This window comes from Neophocaena asiaeorientalis, unplaced genomic scaffold, assembly GCF_003031525.2.
Source record: "Neophocaena asiaeorientalis asiaeorientalis breed wild unplaced genomic scaffold, Neophocaena_asiaeorientalis_V1.1 scaffold106, whole genome shotgun sequence".
Taxonomy (NCBI): Eukaryota; Metazoa; Chordata; class Mammalia; order Artiodactyla; family Phocoenidae; genus Neophocaena; species Neophocaena asiaeorientalis.
Window position 1 is genome coordinate 3726527 of NW_020172597.1, and position 16069 is coordinate 3742595.

Sequence of the window (16069 nt, forward strand, 5' to 3'; positions counted from 1 at the left end):
GTTCTTCCCGCCCCTTGTGAAAACAGTGAAGTTGGTCTTTGCCTTCTGCCACCTCCCTCTGCCTCCCCTCCCAAATCCTGGGAGCCTGCTGACTGCCTTCCCTCCCTCGCTATTTCCCTCTATCTCTGTCTACCTCAGGAGCACTCCTGGCCAGTGACCCACTCCCTGAAATGACACCTCCTCCCTGCTGGACACGCAGATGGGTCCAGGAGGAGAGCAATATCTGATCCAACGACCTCACACTGAGGAGTAAAAGAATGACTTTAGTTCTTTATCCCTCCTTGAGGAATTTGCCTTCTCAAAAGAGCTTTCTGGGTCATTTAAATGATCTCTGCCCTCCTACCCACTTCTCTGAAAGGGCCCTTTTTCCCCAGGGCTTTTGCAGACTCTACTTTTTGAGCTCATGGAGTCTCCTCAATTCAGCCTCTGGGGAGGGCAGTTCCATCAAAGGACGGGAGTGGGAGACTCTTCCAGGGGTGACATCAGAAGCATTTAATAACCAGTGCAGAATAAGCACCAACGACTTGCCAGCTGGAGGGCCCCACGGCCTTGGGTCGGCCGGGCATTAACCAGCACGGGGTCCTGGGAGAAAAGCCATGTGGTGGGAACACTCAGGGAAAGCAGGTTTGTCAGTGAGCACAGAAGTGTTTCTACATTTTAACAACCATCTGGCAGCACTGGGCCGGCTGTGTGTCGCTTCTGGTCTGCCCCTGTCTTGTCCAGTTCCTGCTGCTCCACTGGGAAAGGTCTCTGGGCCATTAGTTCCCTCTGTTAGAGGGAAAGTGGCCTGGGCTGAAGCTGGGTAACGCCATGCATGGCCTTTGAGCAGAGCCAGCCGCGTGGAATCCCGGGTGAACAGGATCTCAGGCCCTCGACCCACTGTGTGACCTTGAAGGGCTGAGCCGCCTCTGACTGTCCTTCCTCTCGCCCCTCCTCGCAGTTATTTTCGTCCAGCCTGACAGCCCTTGGCGGTCCCCGCAGTCTGGGCCCCGTGAGTCGGATGCAAAACAGGCAGCACAAACGTCTGGTGCTGAATCCCAAGAGGATTCCTCTCGGGGCGCCATCACGTGGGAACATGGCCTTCCGCACTGTGCATCTGACGGGACTACAGGCCTGGAGGACGGCGACCGTGTGGTAGGCAGGGACCTGGGTTCTCTGTGGCTCAAGCCTGGCTCCTGTCTGGGGACGCCGTCCGAGGCCTGGTGGTGAGTACACCCTGTCACGGAGCCCAGAGACCTCCCAGCTGTGTGCAGGGAACTGCTGGTCAGCTGGAGGGTAGGTGTTGGCAGCTGGCAAGAGGTCAGGAATGGGCCCTGCTGGGCTCCCAGTCCCCAGCCTTGGCCGTGGTGGACAGCAGGTCTGTTCTGGGTTCACTGCAGTGGGCGGGAGACAGGTGGGCTGGGGCAGACAGGGTTCCCAGGAGACCTCTTTGTGGCCCCTGTGTGGTTACTGTCTCAGGAAGTGAGACAGACACTATGTTCCGACCCCTGGGGGCCTGGGAAGGCTGCAGCCAGGCAGTCACTGCTCTTGGCTGGGGTCTGATCTCTAGGGGAGCAGCGTGCCTTAGGTCATTGTGCCTTTTAGGTTAAAGCGTTGTTCCCCAACCTGAGATTAATGCCTACTGCCCATGTGTCCTGGGGCAGGAGAGGGGTCTGGGTACAGCTCTTGGGGGGCTCTCCTGGGACTCATCTCTCCAGGGAAAACATGAGACCAAGCTTCTGAGATCAGAACAGCCCCAGGAGAAGCTGGGACAAGCAGTGAGGAGGGGAGAGGGGCCAAAGGAGAAGGGGGCCTCTGCTGAGTGAAGAAGACACCTTCATATATGAACCAGTCCGGAAAACAGAGCAGAAAAGGCAACGCCATCTTTAGAGCTCCTGGAAAAAGAACTCTCCTCATTCCTGGGGGCAAAGCCAGCTCAGAAAGCCCCGACTTCAGTGATTTCAGAGACCCAGGAGTGGCAGAGCACAGCTCCTGCTGGCCTCCCAGCTGCCCCCTGGGAAGACCCGGGAACAGCCACATAAGCAGGAGACCCCACAATGCCAGGAGGGGCGGGGGAAGAGGATCGCAGGAGGGGTGCCATGTGGCTGCTCCTGGCAGCCCTGCCACTGGGGGGCAGGGGCGCGGCTGGCCTCTCGGGGGGGCGGGCCCTCCGGGTAGAAGATGCCCCTCGACTGGGCAGCAAATTCCTCCGGGCTGGCAGGATGGTGCCAGTGGCTCTGCGCAAGGGACTGGTTCTGAAGGCCGGGATGGGGTAAGCCAGAGAGGAGGTGCCGGGGAGGATGGGGCCAGGCACTCTTCCTAGGATGGCGAGCTGGCTGCTCGGGGCAGATAGCCCTGGACAGCTATGGAAGAAGGACCAGGGCCAGGCAGGAAAGGCCAGGGGCCCAGTGGGCGTGGGTGAAGGTTCCATCTCGGCTGCATAGCTGTTGAGGTGGGAGAGAAGGCGAATCCGCACCGGGTCTGCACGGCTGCTGGGCCCTTCCAGGACCCCCAGGTACCTGACGACCTCGGTAAGGCACTCCCGAAAACCGATGCTCCGGAAGTCGACTGCCAGGGCTCGAGCATCAAAGAATCCTGCAAAGTGAGGCACGATGAGGGCATGCCAGGCAGGAGACAAGCACTGAGCCTGGGGTCAGCACTGAGCTCTGGACCTGCTTTCCCCACTCACCCCCTGGGTGACCCTGGGCACGTCACCTCACCTCTCTGAGCCCCAGTCTCACCATCTTAAAGTGGGAATAATCATCCCTACTGGGGTAGAGCGGGTGGACTGTGCGGATCAAATGAGTTCACTAAACTGTGAAGCATTATAAAATGTAAAGTGTTAACTTCATCACCATTCATGATTAACCCAAAGAAGGAAATCTGCGGCCCAGATAACTTCATTTAAATAGACACCTGCCAGATGTGAAAGCGTTGTGCAAGTGGAGGTGTAGAACAACCCTGCCTGTTGATGGGGGCAGATGCTGGGAGGTGGTGGCAGCAGCCATCAGAGCTGGGAGACTCCTTGGAGAGGAGAGCATAGGGTAGCAATGCAGCATGAGGTCTTTGGGGGCCAGCTGCTTGACCATGGACTTAACTAGCGCCCTGACTATGGACAAGTCTCAATCTCTCCATGCCTTGATTTCCTTAGCTGTGAAATGGGTATATTAACAGGCCCTGCCATGTACAGACGGGGCGGGGGGGCGAAATGAAATGGTGCACAGAAATGCTTAACAAATGAAAAGTTAGCTATCATTTATATGACTGGTTTGGCCCCCATAAGCATTGGAGTTTGTTCCCCAGCCCAAAGGGCAGTCTAGAAAGCAGGACCCCACTCTGGTCCTCAGCTGCTGCCCTCAGGCCAGGGACCCTGTCTTTGGTTTGACTTCAGTGTGGGATGACCAGGGGGACTGCCTGCAGAAGTATTCACATTCTCACAGCTTCTCCACACCTGCCCGTCTCTCGACCACCTTCTGGGCAAAGACAGAACAGCCCCAGTGAGCACTGGCTTCATGATCATGGTAGCAAATATCGGGTCCCTGGTTCACGGCTGAGGTCCCCACAGAGGAACAGCTTGGCAGGAGATGATGTTTGGAGCCAGGCCTCCTAGGCGGTGAGACCTGGCTCTGCTGTCTACTTAGTTGTGCAACTTTGAGCAAATCCCATCACCTTTCTCTGTTCACTGTTCTTTTTTCACTAACATTTGCTGAGTTCTTCCTAAGCACTTAATTTGCATTAGCTAATTTAAACCTCATAAAAACCTATCATTATAACCATTATGGGGAAGTGGTTAAAAATCCTCCTGCCAATGCAGGGGACATGGGTTTGAGCCCTGGTCCAGGAAGATCCCACATGCCACAGAGCAACTAAGCCCATGCACCACAACTACTGAGCCTGCGCTCTAGAGCCCACGAGCCACAACTACTGAGCCCGCATGCCACAACTACTGAAGCCCGCGTGCCTAGAGCCCGTGCTCAACAACAAGAGAAGCCACTGCAATGAGAAGCCCGCGCACCGCAACGAAGAGCAGTTCCCACTCTCCGCAGCTAGAGAAAGCCCATGCGCAGCAACGAAGACCCAACGCAGCCATAAATAAATAAATTTATATTTAAAAAACCCCTAGCATTATTCTCATTTTAGAGATAAGGAAACTGAGGAATAAAGAGCTTAAATCATTTGTCCAAGGTCCTAAAGCTAGTAAGTAGTAAACTCAGTGTTCACATACAAAGCCAGTGCTCCAAGCCAATTCTCTGTCTTCCCATCAGCCCTTAGCCAGAAAACAGTGAGGACAGCAACACCCACCCTCGAGGTTCTTGTGAGAATCAAATGAGATAACGTTAGAGAAAGCATTTGGAAAACTATAAAATGCTGCCCAAATATTAGTCACTAGTTTTCTTTTAATTGGATAAATATAAATGTAGCTTGAAATTCCTCCCCCACTGGTTGATTAGAGACAGTTTCCACCGTTGGCTGTGCATTCCTTTGGCACAAGTTCTCCAAGTGACCACCTGCAGCAGGATCATCGGGCGTGTTTGCTAAACTGGCAGATTCCTAACCTCCAATCCACACTTACTGCTTCGGGATCTCTGGGCTGTGACCCACGACGCTGTCAGCCCCTACATGACACCGCTGCCCGCCGAGGCTCGAGAGGCACCAGGCTGGGCTGCTTAACATGCAACCATCCCCTTGAGGGGGTAGCAAGTTAAGGCTTCAAGACTTAAGGCTTTGGAGCCAAGGTCAGCGGAGCTTTCAAGGTTTCCCAATTGTGAAATTACCGAACCACACAGAGCGGCTTCAGGCACACAGAATTTCCATCTGTCCAGAAGTCTTTTAAAAGCCACAATTCCGTGACTTTTTTGTAGTGGACTAGCTCAAAATAACAGAATGCATCCTACTAAATTCGCATCCTACTAAAATCCCACAACTGATCTTCAGCGGTGAGCGTGACATATCCCCCCAGCACTGCCAAGGACACGAGCTCAGAAGCCTAGACCGTTGGCTTGGCACACTAGCGAAGTGCTGTGGCTAAAAATCTCAGGCATGTCTCTCCCACTGGGATCACAGTGAGAATAAGCTCATTCAGGCTGATGCTTAACGAGGCCCTGGTGGCAGGGGGATCAGTAATCTGTTGTAGAAGAGCTCCTCCAAGGTTCAAGGCTGGAAGGAGTGGAGTTGAGGAAAGGGCTAGGACACATGGAGACAATAAAAGCCCAGAGGGCAATGCCAAAAGAAGAAAGACAAGCTTTGCGAACGTTCCACCTGGATCTCCTTCAGCCCCTCTGCGAACTGTGAGCTCCATGAGGTCAGGGACCACATCTACTTTGCTCACCAAAGTATTCCCAGGGCCCAGCCCCCAAATATTGGCTGCAGGAATGGTTCCAGGAAAGTAGAGCATCAGTACCTGTCCCGCCAGTGGCGTGGAGCATTTTCAAGTGATCTACCGTCATCTGCAGGACCTCGGCTTTCTCCAGCTTGGAGGAGCCCTGTGTGTACAGAAGACAGAAGAGTGGCGGCCTTCAGCTGACCTCTGTTGCCCTCCTCCCCAGCATGGCGTCATCAGCACTCACGACCTCAGTTTTCTCCTCCTCCCCCCACTCCACCACTGCCTGCGATCGGGCTTCTGCTTTAGCCAAGCCCACCAAATCTAACCCATTCTCTTAAGTTCTCATTTTAGCCCACCTGTCCACCACACTGCTGACCATCCTTCCTGAAAGCCCCCCTCCCCTGCTTTCTTGCTCTGTCTCTTAAAACGGTGGTGTTCCCAGTGGGTGATGGCTCACTTTTTTCTCGCTCTCCTCGGAGGGTCCCCTCTACCTCCATGGCTTCAGGCACCATCACCAGAATGTCACTCCTGCATCCTCACCTGCCTCCTAGACCAGCTTTACCGGGAATCCAACTTCACACTCGCCACACACACCCAAGATCGGGCTCACTGTCTTATTCCAAAGCATCTGCTCTTCCTCCATTCTCTCCTCTTGAGGAGTGTTTCCGAAGCCTCCAGCATCACCTGGTCTCCCAGATGAAACCTGAGGGTCGGACTCTCCATGTGAGTCCCTTGAAGGTAGGTACCAGGTCTAGTTCATGGCTGGACTTGTGAAGGTTTTAGTGAATGTCTGTGGAATGACTGACTTGTTCTCCCCAGCAGAAAGGAAGACACAGGACCTATGACCATGCCTTGGCGCACACGGTGAGAATCTTTGAGGTTGTCTGATTGATTCAACTGTCTGACTCTCCACTGGAGTCCCTCCACCCCAGCATGTTCAATGACAGAGACTTCACTCCCCAAGCGGCCTGTTCTACTTTCAGATAGTTCTGGAAATGTCAGTAGTGCAGAGGGATAAGGCACTTTAGGATCACACAGTCTGTGTCCAGTTCTGCTCTGCTACTTACTAGCTGTGTGATCTGGTATAAGTTACTTCACCTCTCTGTGCTTCAGTTTCCTTACCTGTGCAAAGTGCATAATAATCCCTACCCTTCAGGATCATTCTGAGCATTCAGTGCAACCAGATGATGGACATAAAGCCACAACCCCTGAGACACCTCAGTAAATATGAATTTCCATCCCCCTTATTCTTGGCCATCAACAGATATCAGTAAATGATATCACAGCACTTCAGGCAGCTGCCACCAATCGATAAGAGATGCCGTGAGAAGTGACCCTTATCTGCCACCCGCACAGCATTTCCTCTAGCACATTCAGCAATGTCACATACCTGCTTCTCAAAGGCAGTGGGGACCAAGCGCCGCAGTTCAGAAAGGCTGCTGTTGATGCGGTCCCGGCGCCGTTTCTCTATGATCTAAAAAACAATGATGAAACAAACAAACAAACAAAAACCAAGTAGGCACTTCATCACAGTTTCCAACACGCCTCGACAGGCACTGACTCATATCTTCTGTCACAATATTTCTGTCAGGGAGATAAATCCATTCTTATATTATGGAAGAGGAAAACGAGGCTCAGAGAGGGGCAGGATTTGCTTAAGGTCACACAGCAAGGAAGTGCAAGGCTGGGACTAGAACTCAGATCTCTTGTCTTGATCTAAGGGGTGGTATCCAAAACGTTTAACCACTGATACAGCAGGGCGCCAACCAATTAGCACAGGAACACCAGCCACAGCACTGGAGCAGGTCCTGGAGGCCCCTCCTGGGCCAGGGAGACCCCTTGAGGTGCTGGGTCATGAGGTCTGAGGAGTCCCAGGCATTGCTCTCTCCAGCTGGGAAGGCCTTTCATCCCCACAAGCTCACTCTCATCTCACAATACTGGCAGCGGAATACTGAGAGCAGGACAGAAATGACAACACCCATTTTACCGATAAAGAGAACGAGGGCTGGGTGGGTGTGGCTGCTTAAGGTCTTTTGGTTAGTGAGTGGCAGGGCTGGTCTCTGCCACATTCCGGTCTCTGGACTCCCAGGGCAGAAGCACAGCTGCATCCTGGGGGAAAAGGAGGGCCAAGAGCAAGGACGGGCTCTTCCTTCTTCTGTCCCCCTTCCCTACCCCTCAGCACACTAAGAGGGAAGGAAAGTTCTGAGCTCAGAGAGAAGCAGGGGGAGGCTGGAATAAACGATAGTGGCTAATGGTGCGTCAGGTTCTGTTCTGAGCGCATTACATTAATTCACTTCAAAACAACCCTTTGAGGTAGGTACCATCATTATCTCAGTTACACAGATGAAAAAACGAGGCACACAGAGATTAAGTGGCTTGCACAAAGTCACCCAGCTAGCTACTGGCAAAGCTGGGACTTGAACCCAGGCAGGGTCGCTTCCTGGTGGTGTTTCTGACCAGGGTTCTCTGCGCCAGGCCCCTGCGAACTCAGGGCAGCTCTGCTGAGATACACACTCACCCCTCTGCGTTTCTTCCTGGCTTGCATTTGTGAAGGGCTGGGGGTGGACAGCGGCCGGGCCATCTGGCTGGAGAGGAAAAGAAAGACTGATTTTTCAGAGGACCGTCTCCCTGGCCTGGGCTGACCTCGGAGGCCGGCTGTGGGCGGGCACAGACCCCTCCCATGCGGCCGAGGTCTCCCAGGCCGGGAAGAGGCGCAGGGCAGGCGTGGGTGGGGACGCCTTCTCTCCCCTTCTCCCCGGGGGCTCATTTCTCCCCGGGCCAAGTCCTCCCCTGCACAGAGCTTCCTGCCCCAGAGTCGCCGGCGGCTGGGGCCATGGGTGGGGGGGCTTGGCTCTCGCCCCGACCTGACCCGCTCGGCCTTGCCTCCGGCCCCTCGCCCCTCGCCCTCGCTGCTGCCGCGGCCGTCGAGGGAACCGCAGCCCGGCCGCCCCGCTCCTGCAACCCGATCCCCCGGGCGGGGCGGGCGAGGGCACGGGCGGCGGCGGCGGGGCCGGGCCTGCGGGTTAGGTTTCAGAGGGAGCCGCTGGGAACGAGCGTGGAAAGAACAGATGCCGCCGCTTCCCACGGGCCGGGCGCGCCGGTCGCCCGCCCTCCACCCGGCCTGCAGCTGCCGCCTCCTCCCACGCTGCGCGGCCCGGGCTAGGGGGAGGCGACATCTGGGTCACAGGGCCCTCTCGGACTCTCGGGACGTGGCCCCAGCCTCCCCAGAAGGCTCCAGCCCCGCATCGTGTCAGGCCTCCGGTCCCCGGGCTTGGCTGAAGGATGTATGTTTGCTGGCAGCCCAGGAGTTCCCATAACCGGGAGGAGGCTCAGCCCTCTGGGGCTTTTCCTGCCCAGACTGACCAAATCCTCCTCAGCCCAACTGCTTGCCCTTTTCATGGTTCCCACTTCAGAGGCTCTCTTGGAGTGAAGGAGATTCTCTGGGTTGCACTTAGGATCATTCACTTGGCCAACACGCCAGAGGCCCCACTCAGACCTAGGGCTGGACTGGATGCCCTCAGCCAGGCCCCAGCCCTCCAGAGCCCAGCTCCCACTGGAGACATCACAGCCACAAATAACTTTAGACAAGGTGACTCCCCTGCTATTTCAGAACGCGAAATGCCACCCATCTGAACAGGAACCCAAGAGCTTGCCTCCACCTCTCCTCTTCTGCCTAGGTTCCCATCTCAGCGAAGGCACCCATATCCCACTTCTGCAAGGTGGACACCCGGCCACCATCTTTGATTCCTCCTCTGTCCTCACCTACCCCATCAAAACCTGCCCATTCCATGTCTAAAATACATCTCACACCTGTCCCCCTTATCTCCACTGCCGATCTCGGGACCAAGCCTCCATCATCTTTCCAGACTGCAGGAGTCTATTACACCCACTACTTCCTACAAGTGGGCAGAGTGACCATCTAAATGCAAATCTGATCGTGTCACTCTCTTGCAGGGCCTTCCCAATGCTTTTAGGATCAAGGCTACCATCTTCCAGGTAGCCCCACGGGCCCCTGTCACCTCCTAGACTCAATTCTCTGTTGCTCTGTGTGCTCCAGCCTGTGAATGCACTAACTCCTTCCTGTGGTGGTACATACTGTTCTCCTAGCACAGAACTCTCTGGTCCACTCCCTCTCCCCACCCCCAAGCCCCAGCCCCTTTGCCTAGTAACTTCTACCACCTTTCAGATCTCAACTCAAATGTCATCACCCGTCCCACTTGATACCCCCTGCTTTACACTATCCTAGCATCCTGCATTCATAGCATTTGTAACCCATTTGTTGGGTACAAACCATATTTATATGATTATTTGATGAATGTCTAACTCTCCATCAAGTCTGTAAGTTCCATGAGGCCATGAACCATATCTGTCTCATTCACAGCTGTACCCAGTACTCAGCAAGTGACATGACAGAGCTCGTGGTTGAGCTCCTCCATTTCAGAGGGAGCCGCTGGGAACGAGCGTGGAAAGAACAGATGCCGCCGCTTCCCACGGGCCGGGCGCGCCGGTCGCCCGCCCTCCACCCGGCCTGCAGCTGCCGCCTCCTCCCACGCTGCGCGGCCCGGGCTAGGGGGAGGCGACATCTGGGTCACAGGGCCCTCTCGGACTCTCGGGACGTGGCCCCAGCCTCCCCAGAAGGCTCCAGCCCCGCATCGTGTCAGGCCTCCGGTCCCCGGGCTTGGCTGAAGGATGTATGTTTGCTGGCAGCCCAGGAGTTCCCATAACCGGGAGGAGGCTCAGCCCTCTGGGGCTTTTCCTGCCCAGACTGACCAAATCCTCCTCAGCCCAACTGCTTGCCCTTTTCATGGTTCCCACTTCAGAGGCTCTCTTGGAGTGAAGGAGATTCTCTGGGTTGCACTTAGGATCATTCACTTGGCCAACACGCCAGAGGCCCCACTCAGACCTAGGGCTGGACTGGATGCCCTCAGCCAGGCCCCAGCCCTCCAGAGCCCAGCTCCCACTGGAGACATCACAGCCACAAATAACTTTAGACAAGGTGACTCCCCTGCTATTTCAGAACGCGAAATGCCACCCATCTGAACAGGAACCCAAGAGCTTGCCTCCACCTCTCCTCTTCTGCCTAGGTTCCCATCTCAGCGAAGGCACCCATATCCCACTTCTGCAAGGTGGACACCCGGCCACCATCTTTGATTCCTCCTCTGTCCTCACCTACCCCATCAAAACCTGCCCATTCCATGTCTAAAATACATCTCACACCTGTCCCCCTTATCTCCACTGCCGATCTCGGGACCAAGCCTCCATCATCTTTCCAGACTGCAGGAGTCTATTACACCCACTACTTCCTACAAGTGGGCAGAGTGACCATCTAAATGCAAATCTGATCGTGTCACTCTCTTGCAGGGCCTTCCCAATGCTTTTAGGATCAAGGCTACCATCTTCCAGGTAGCCCCACGGGCCCCTGTCACCTCCTAGACTCAATTCTCTGTTGCTCTGTGTGCTCCAGCCTGTGAATGCACTAACTCCTTCCTGTGGTGGTACATACTGTTCTCCTAGCACAGAACTCTCTGGTCCACTCCCTCTCCCCACCCCCAAGCCCCAGCCCCTTTGCCTAGTAACTTCTACCACCTTTCAGATCTCAACTCAAATGTCATCACCCGTCCCACTTGATACCCCCTGCTTTACACTATCCTAGCATCCTGCATTCATAGCATTTGTAACCCATTTGTTGGGTACAAACCATATTTATATGATTATTTGATGAATGTCTAACTCTCCATCAAGTCTGTAAGTTCCATGAGGCCATGAACCATATCTGTCTCATTCACAGCTGTACCCAGTACTCAGCAAGTGACATGACAGAGCTCGTGGTTGAGCTCCTCCTCCTGCCCTCATCTTTGGCATCACCGGAGAACACAGAGGTGAGACCATAGAATCTATGTCTTGGGACTTCCCTGGCGGTCCAGTGGTAAAGAATCCGCTTTCCAATGCAGGGGATGCGGGTTCGATCCCTGGTCGGGGAACTAAGATCCCACATGCCTCGGGGCAACTAAGCCTGCGCGCCACAACTACTGAGCTTGTGCGCCTCAACGAGAGAGCCCACACGCTGCAAACTACAGAGCCCACGCACCCTGCAGCCTGCCCTACACAACTAGAGAGAGAAAAACCCGCATGCCACAGCTAAAGAGAAGCCTGTGTGCTGCAATGAAAGAACCCGCAGGCCTCAACCAAGATCCCGCGTGTCTCAACTAAGACCTGATGCAGCCAAATAAATAAACAAATATTAAAAAAAAAAAAAAATCTATGTCTGAGGCCTTTGTGGAATGGGGGAATGTGTGGCTCACCGGGAGGGTCCCAGCCCACGTGACGACCCTCTTGGCATTAGAGGTTGGATCATTTTCATCAACTGCTTAAAGAGATAAGGTTGCATGGGAGACCAGATCAACATTTGTCAAACCCACTGCTATGTCCCTGGCTTCATCTAGCTACATCTGGAAAAGGATATCTCCATCCAAACATCTGGACAAGAATATAAGAGGCCTATGAAAGCTCGTGGGAGGGATGGGTCAGCAAGCTAGATCCAGGGCTCAGGTGGCCAGATCCTGAGATCTGTAGGGCAGCTTGTTTACAAAGCTTCAGTATGGACAAGCCACAAGGGCCAAGGTCTACTAAGAAACACGGCCTTTGTCCCCGCAGCTTGGATAAGGTGTCTCCCGGGGTATTGGGTTACCACTGCTCACGTCACTGCCTCTCAGCCTGATTCCTCCTCAGGGACCATCTGTTGGAGGCTGACACACCCCTTTCAGCTCAGCCACCCTTTTTCCACTCTCCTGGGTCTCTGCGGTGTTATCCCTCTCCCCCCACTCCCGTATCCCACAGGCAAACCTCACTTCACAGCTTTCTCGGCATCCCTACATATACGTTCCTCCTTTGAGGGGAAGCCCCATTTTACACATGAGGATGCCGGGCACTGGGGAGGTAAGGCAGCTTGCCCAGCCTACGCAGCTGCTGAGGAGCAAAGCCAGCATGGGAATCCACATCTTCTGGCTTCAAAATCAACATTGTTTTCCCTCCTGATTCCTATTTCCTGTCTGTGTGAATAGCCCTCCAGTCCCCTTAGCCTTAAAGCTCCCAAGAGCTCAGCCAGAGCTAGCTCTCTTCCAGGCTGGGATCTGGCCCTGACATTGGGAGAGGGTGTGAGAGATTCTTGTCTGAGAGTCTGAAAATAAGGCAGATTTTCATGGACCCAGGGAAGATATGTTGACCCCCAAGATCTGCTCCGTGGGCCTCAAGGGGTCCCTAGCCAGAATTCTGGGGTGGCCTCTTGGGGGAGGCGCAGCTTTCCAGGTGGTCTGGCTGCTAGTCCTGACTACCCTCAGCGCTCACCCTCACTTCCTTTTTGGGAACTCCGCCGAGGAGCCCTTGCAGGTGACCCCGCTCATTTTCCATCAACCAAAGGCAGAATCACAATGTCTCCAATGAAGGGCTCTCAGAGAGCACTGAGCCTACTTGTAAAAGGAGGAAACTCAGAGAGGGGAAGCGATCTGCTCCAGGCCACACAGCAAATTAGAGGAAATTCCAGAACTGGAGCCAAGTCTACTGGCTTTTCATCCAGTGCTCCCCATACAGCCATCGTCCCCCCATGTACATTTCATAGCCAGTACTTTTTGTTCTAGAGAGCACTTCCACGTTCACTTGTCTCATTTATCATACAATGAGTTAAGTATATATTGGGCCATTTCACACTTAGGAAAAATAATCACTTGATAGCTGGAGTGACAGAGACACAAAGTCCAGTCTTCAGATGTCCAGGCTTTTCATTAGACCATGCTGCCTCACGGACATGGCACCCTCCAACTGAACGGCGACCCCTTAGAGAGCAGCTTTCATTGGAAGTTGCCTTGTGCCAAAGCAGGGAGCTGTGTGCCTTAAGTCCATTACCTCATCAAAGCCTCACCCTATGAGGTAAGGTATTAGCATCCCCATTTTGTAAAGGAGAAAATTAGAATTCAGAAAAGGGTAGTCACTTACCCAAGTTAATGGTGGTGAGACTTCAAAGGCCACCATGTGCCTTAAATGACCCACAGACCCTGACCCAGTGCCTGACGTGGCAGGTGCTCATTAAATTTTTGCAGAGGGAGTGGGGAGACAATATTCTCAGTTTGGACCCCCATGTGTCAGGGGGCTGTGTTCAGATAGGAGCTCTCAGGGTGATTCCCATATATGGGGCAGGACACTGCCACCAGGCAGATGCCTACAGTGGCAATGGAACACAACCTGCTCTTTACTCTTACGGGGGGTGGGGGCGGATTTGCACCCTGCCTCTGACCCTGGGGAGGCTGGCTGCTCCAGTCCCCTGGCCCTTGCCAATGTTCATCTGGCTTTCTTTGTTCATGAAGCTCTTCTTCTCTGAGAGTTCCCTGAGGGCAGAGGCTGAGCAGGATACATCTGGGCCCCCCACGCCCAGCCCAGGGTCTGGGCCACAGCAGGCATCGTTCAGTGCTCCCTGAATTGAAGCATTGATGTCTGCTGGGGGGAGGGCCCTTTGGTGAGTGCTACAAAGAGGGGTCTATAAGTTGGCCTCTGCCAGATGTCCAACTGTTTCTCTCCTCTGGGGGGGGGGCGGTCTGCTCGCCTAAGAATCTAGACAGTCTAAAAAAATGGGCTCTAGTTGAAAGGACAAAATGTATAGGAAAAAAACTGCCTACTGATCCTTTATGCCATAGTCCAAATGCCACAGTCTAAACGCCACCACCTTCAGGAAGCTCTCCCTGCACTTTTTTTTTTTTTTTTTTTTTTTTGGGTAACTGCGCCACCAGGGAAGCCCTCCCTGCACTTTTGGTTGTGAGTGACCTCTCCCTGCTCAGGTGCCCTCACAGCCCACAGTCTGTCTCTCCTTCCATCTTCCATCCTGTCCACGGACTTTGTGTGACCTGGCAGGTCACTGACCAGGCTGCAAATTCTTGGAGGACAGAAGGCAGCTCCAATCAGCCCAGCTCTCTGACACCAATTTCATGCCTCTGATTCATGAAGACCCAATGACACTGAGCTTGAGACACCTCCCCGCCAACCCCCCACCCCATGGTGCTGGGCCCTTCCCCTGCTCCTAGCAGGCACAGACTCGGAGAATTGATTCTCTGAAGAGCAGTTTCTGCTAAACAATTTTAAAAGGCTATTAAGTTGCATAGGGAATGCTATTATATACCCCAAAACCTCATGGACAGGAAATTACCTCCTATTAGAAGCTAGAAAGAATTGGAAACTGGGGGCACTTTACTGGGACTTGTGACTGAGGCAGGACCCCCTGGTCTCAGAAAACTGGATATCACTGAAAGTATGAAATACCCTCAGAAACATCCCTAAGAATGAACTGAATCCCCCTTTCAAATCTATTCTAGAGAGTCAGGTTTGGATGAGCCAGGAGGGACCAGATAGGCTTCCTTTTCCCACTCCCTGTTCTCCTTTATTTTACTGATGAGAAAACAGGCTCACAAAGGGAAAGCAATGCCCCAAGGTCACACGGTAACTTGGTGGCAGATTTGGGGCTGGGACCCAAGTCTGCAGACTCCCAGTCAGTCCCTACTGCTCTTTCAGGGTTCTGAGTATCACATATTGGGTGCTTGATACTTCTTAAGCATTTGCTCCGTGCTGGGCTCTGTGTGAAGCCCTTGACATAGGTTATCTCATCTGATTTTCCTAATTATCCTATGAGGTCAGTTCTATTATTTATACCCATTTTTCAGATGAAGAAATTGAAGCTTAGATTGGTCACAGAACTGGGACGTAACAGAACTTATACAAGTTCAGTTTGTTCTACAGGTTTGAAGCAGGGTCAGAAAACGTACCAAGAGTTAAAAGATACTGACAGCAGACTGGTGCAGTTGAAAGAGCACTGGAATCAGAGTCTAGGCGCTTGCAAGGACCATGGGCAAGTCAGCGATTATTTTCTTCAATATTAAAACCTTAATTCCAAAGATTTTCTTCCCCTGGAAGTTTTGTGTCTGCGTGTGTACTCTATGAAAAGTGCACCCCATCTAGGGTAAAATTAAGAAAGTATGGTTACTCTGCATAGTCACTGCAGAGTAGTGACTACTCTACTTCAGGACCAGGGGGTGTGATACCAACAGTTCATGAGGGTTTCCTAAGATCTTCAGGGAAAAGCCCTCCCTGGTAGCGCAGTGGTTAAGAATCCACCTGCCAACTCAGGGGACAGGGGTTCGAGCCCCGGTCCAGGAAGATCCCACATGCTGAGGAGCAACTAAGCCCATTTGCCACAACTCCTGAGCCCACGTGTCACTACTGAAGCCCACGCGCCTAGAAACCCATGCTCCATAACAAAGAGAAGCCACCGCAATGAGAAGTCCGCGCACCGCAACGAAGAGTAGCCCCCGCGCAGCAACAAAGACCCAACGCAGCCAAAAATAAATTTAATAAAAATAAATTAAAAAAAAAAAAAGTCCTCGCCAGTAGCCTCACTTGGACAGAAAGAGATCTCCAACCGGACCTCAGACACCGAGCTGAACGCTCCCTCCGTCCCAGCATCTCGAGCCCTAAACGGCCGAGAGCGCACAGGATCCCGGGCACTCGTGCGCGTAACGGTGGCGCCACACCTGCGTCTACCCCGGTCGCTCCAGGACTGGCTCCGCGCTCGCCTGCCCGTCGGCTTGCTCCCCAGCCTGCTCGCCCCGGCGCGCCCAGCGCCCCCAGCCAGCCTTACCTCAGCTCGCCCTCGTGGCCCACGTCGATGGGTCCGTCGGACTCGCTGTCGGAGCCGCTTGGCTCCCGGGGCCGCTTCATCGTGAGCGCGGG

At 53.8% G+C, this 16069-nt stretch overlaps 1 protein-coding gene across 2 annotated transcripts; it reads right to left on the reverse strand.

The window, feature by feature from the left end:
* Positions 1-6: 6 nt before the first annotated feature.
* On the reverse strand, positions 7-16057 carry HEYL (hes related family bHLH transcription factor with YRPW motif like). Of its 2 annotated transcripts, XM_024738797.1 has the most exons (5): positions 15978-16057; positions 7821-7887; positions 6693-6776; positions 5381-5462; positions 7-2574 (listed from the first exon to the last, which is right to left on the reverse strand). In XM_024738797.1, the coding sequence occupies exons 1-5, from the start codon at positions 16055-16057 to the stop codon at positions 1916-1918; spliced, it is 972 nt and encodes a 323-aa protein (XP_024594565.1). In that variant the 3' UTR covers positions 7-1915. The 2 variants fall into 2 exon arrangements, with proteins under 2 accessions (XP_024594565.1, XP_024594564.1); XM_024738796.1 differs by lacking the exon at positions 15978-16057 and having other exon boundaries at positions 7821-8069.
* Positions 16058-16069: the final 12 nt, after the last annotated feature.

What these genes read in the sequence shown, in the direction of transcription:
- HEYL (XM_024738796.1), bottom strand. Translation starts at nt 8,069, where the DNA reads ATGAGCCCCCGGGGAGAAGGGGAGAGAAGGCGTCCCCACCCACGCCTG. An exon ending in CCACTGCCTTTGAGAAGCAG is followed by an intron (nt 5,463 to 6,692) that starts GTATGTGACATT and finishes CTGTACACACAG; the next exon opens with GGCTCCTCCAAGCTGGAGAA. An exon ending in CCACGCCACTGGCGGGACAG is followed by an intron (nt 2,575 to 5,380) that starts GTACTGATGCTC and finishes CTCACTTTGCAG; the next exon opens with GATTCTTTGATGCTCGAGCC.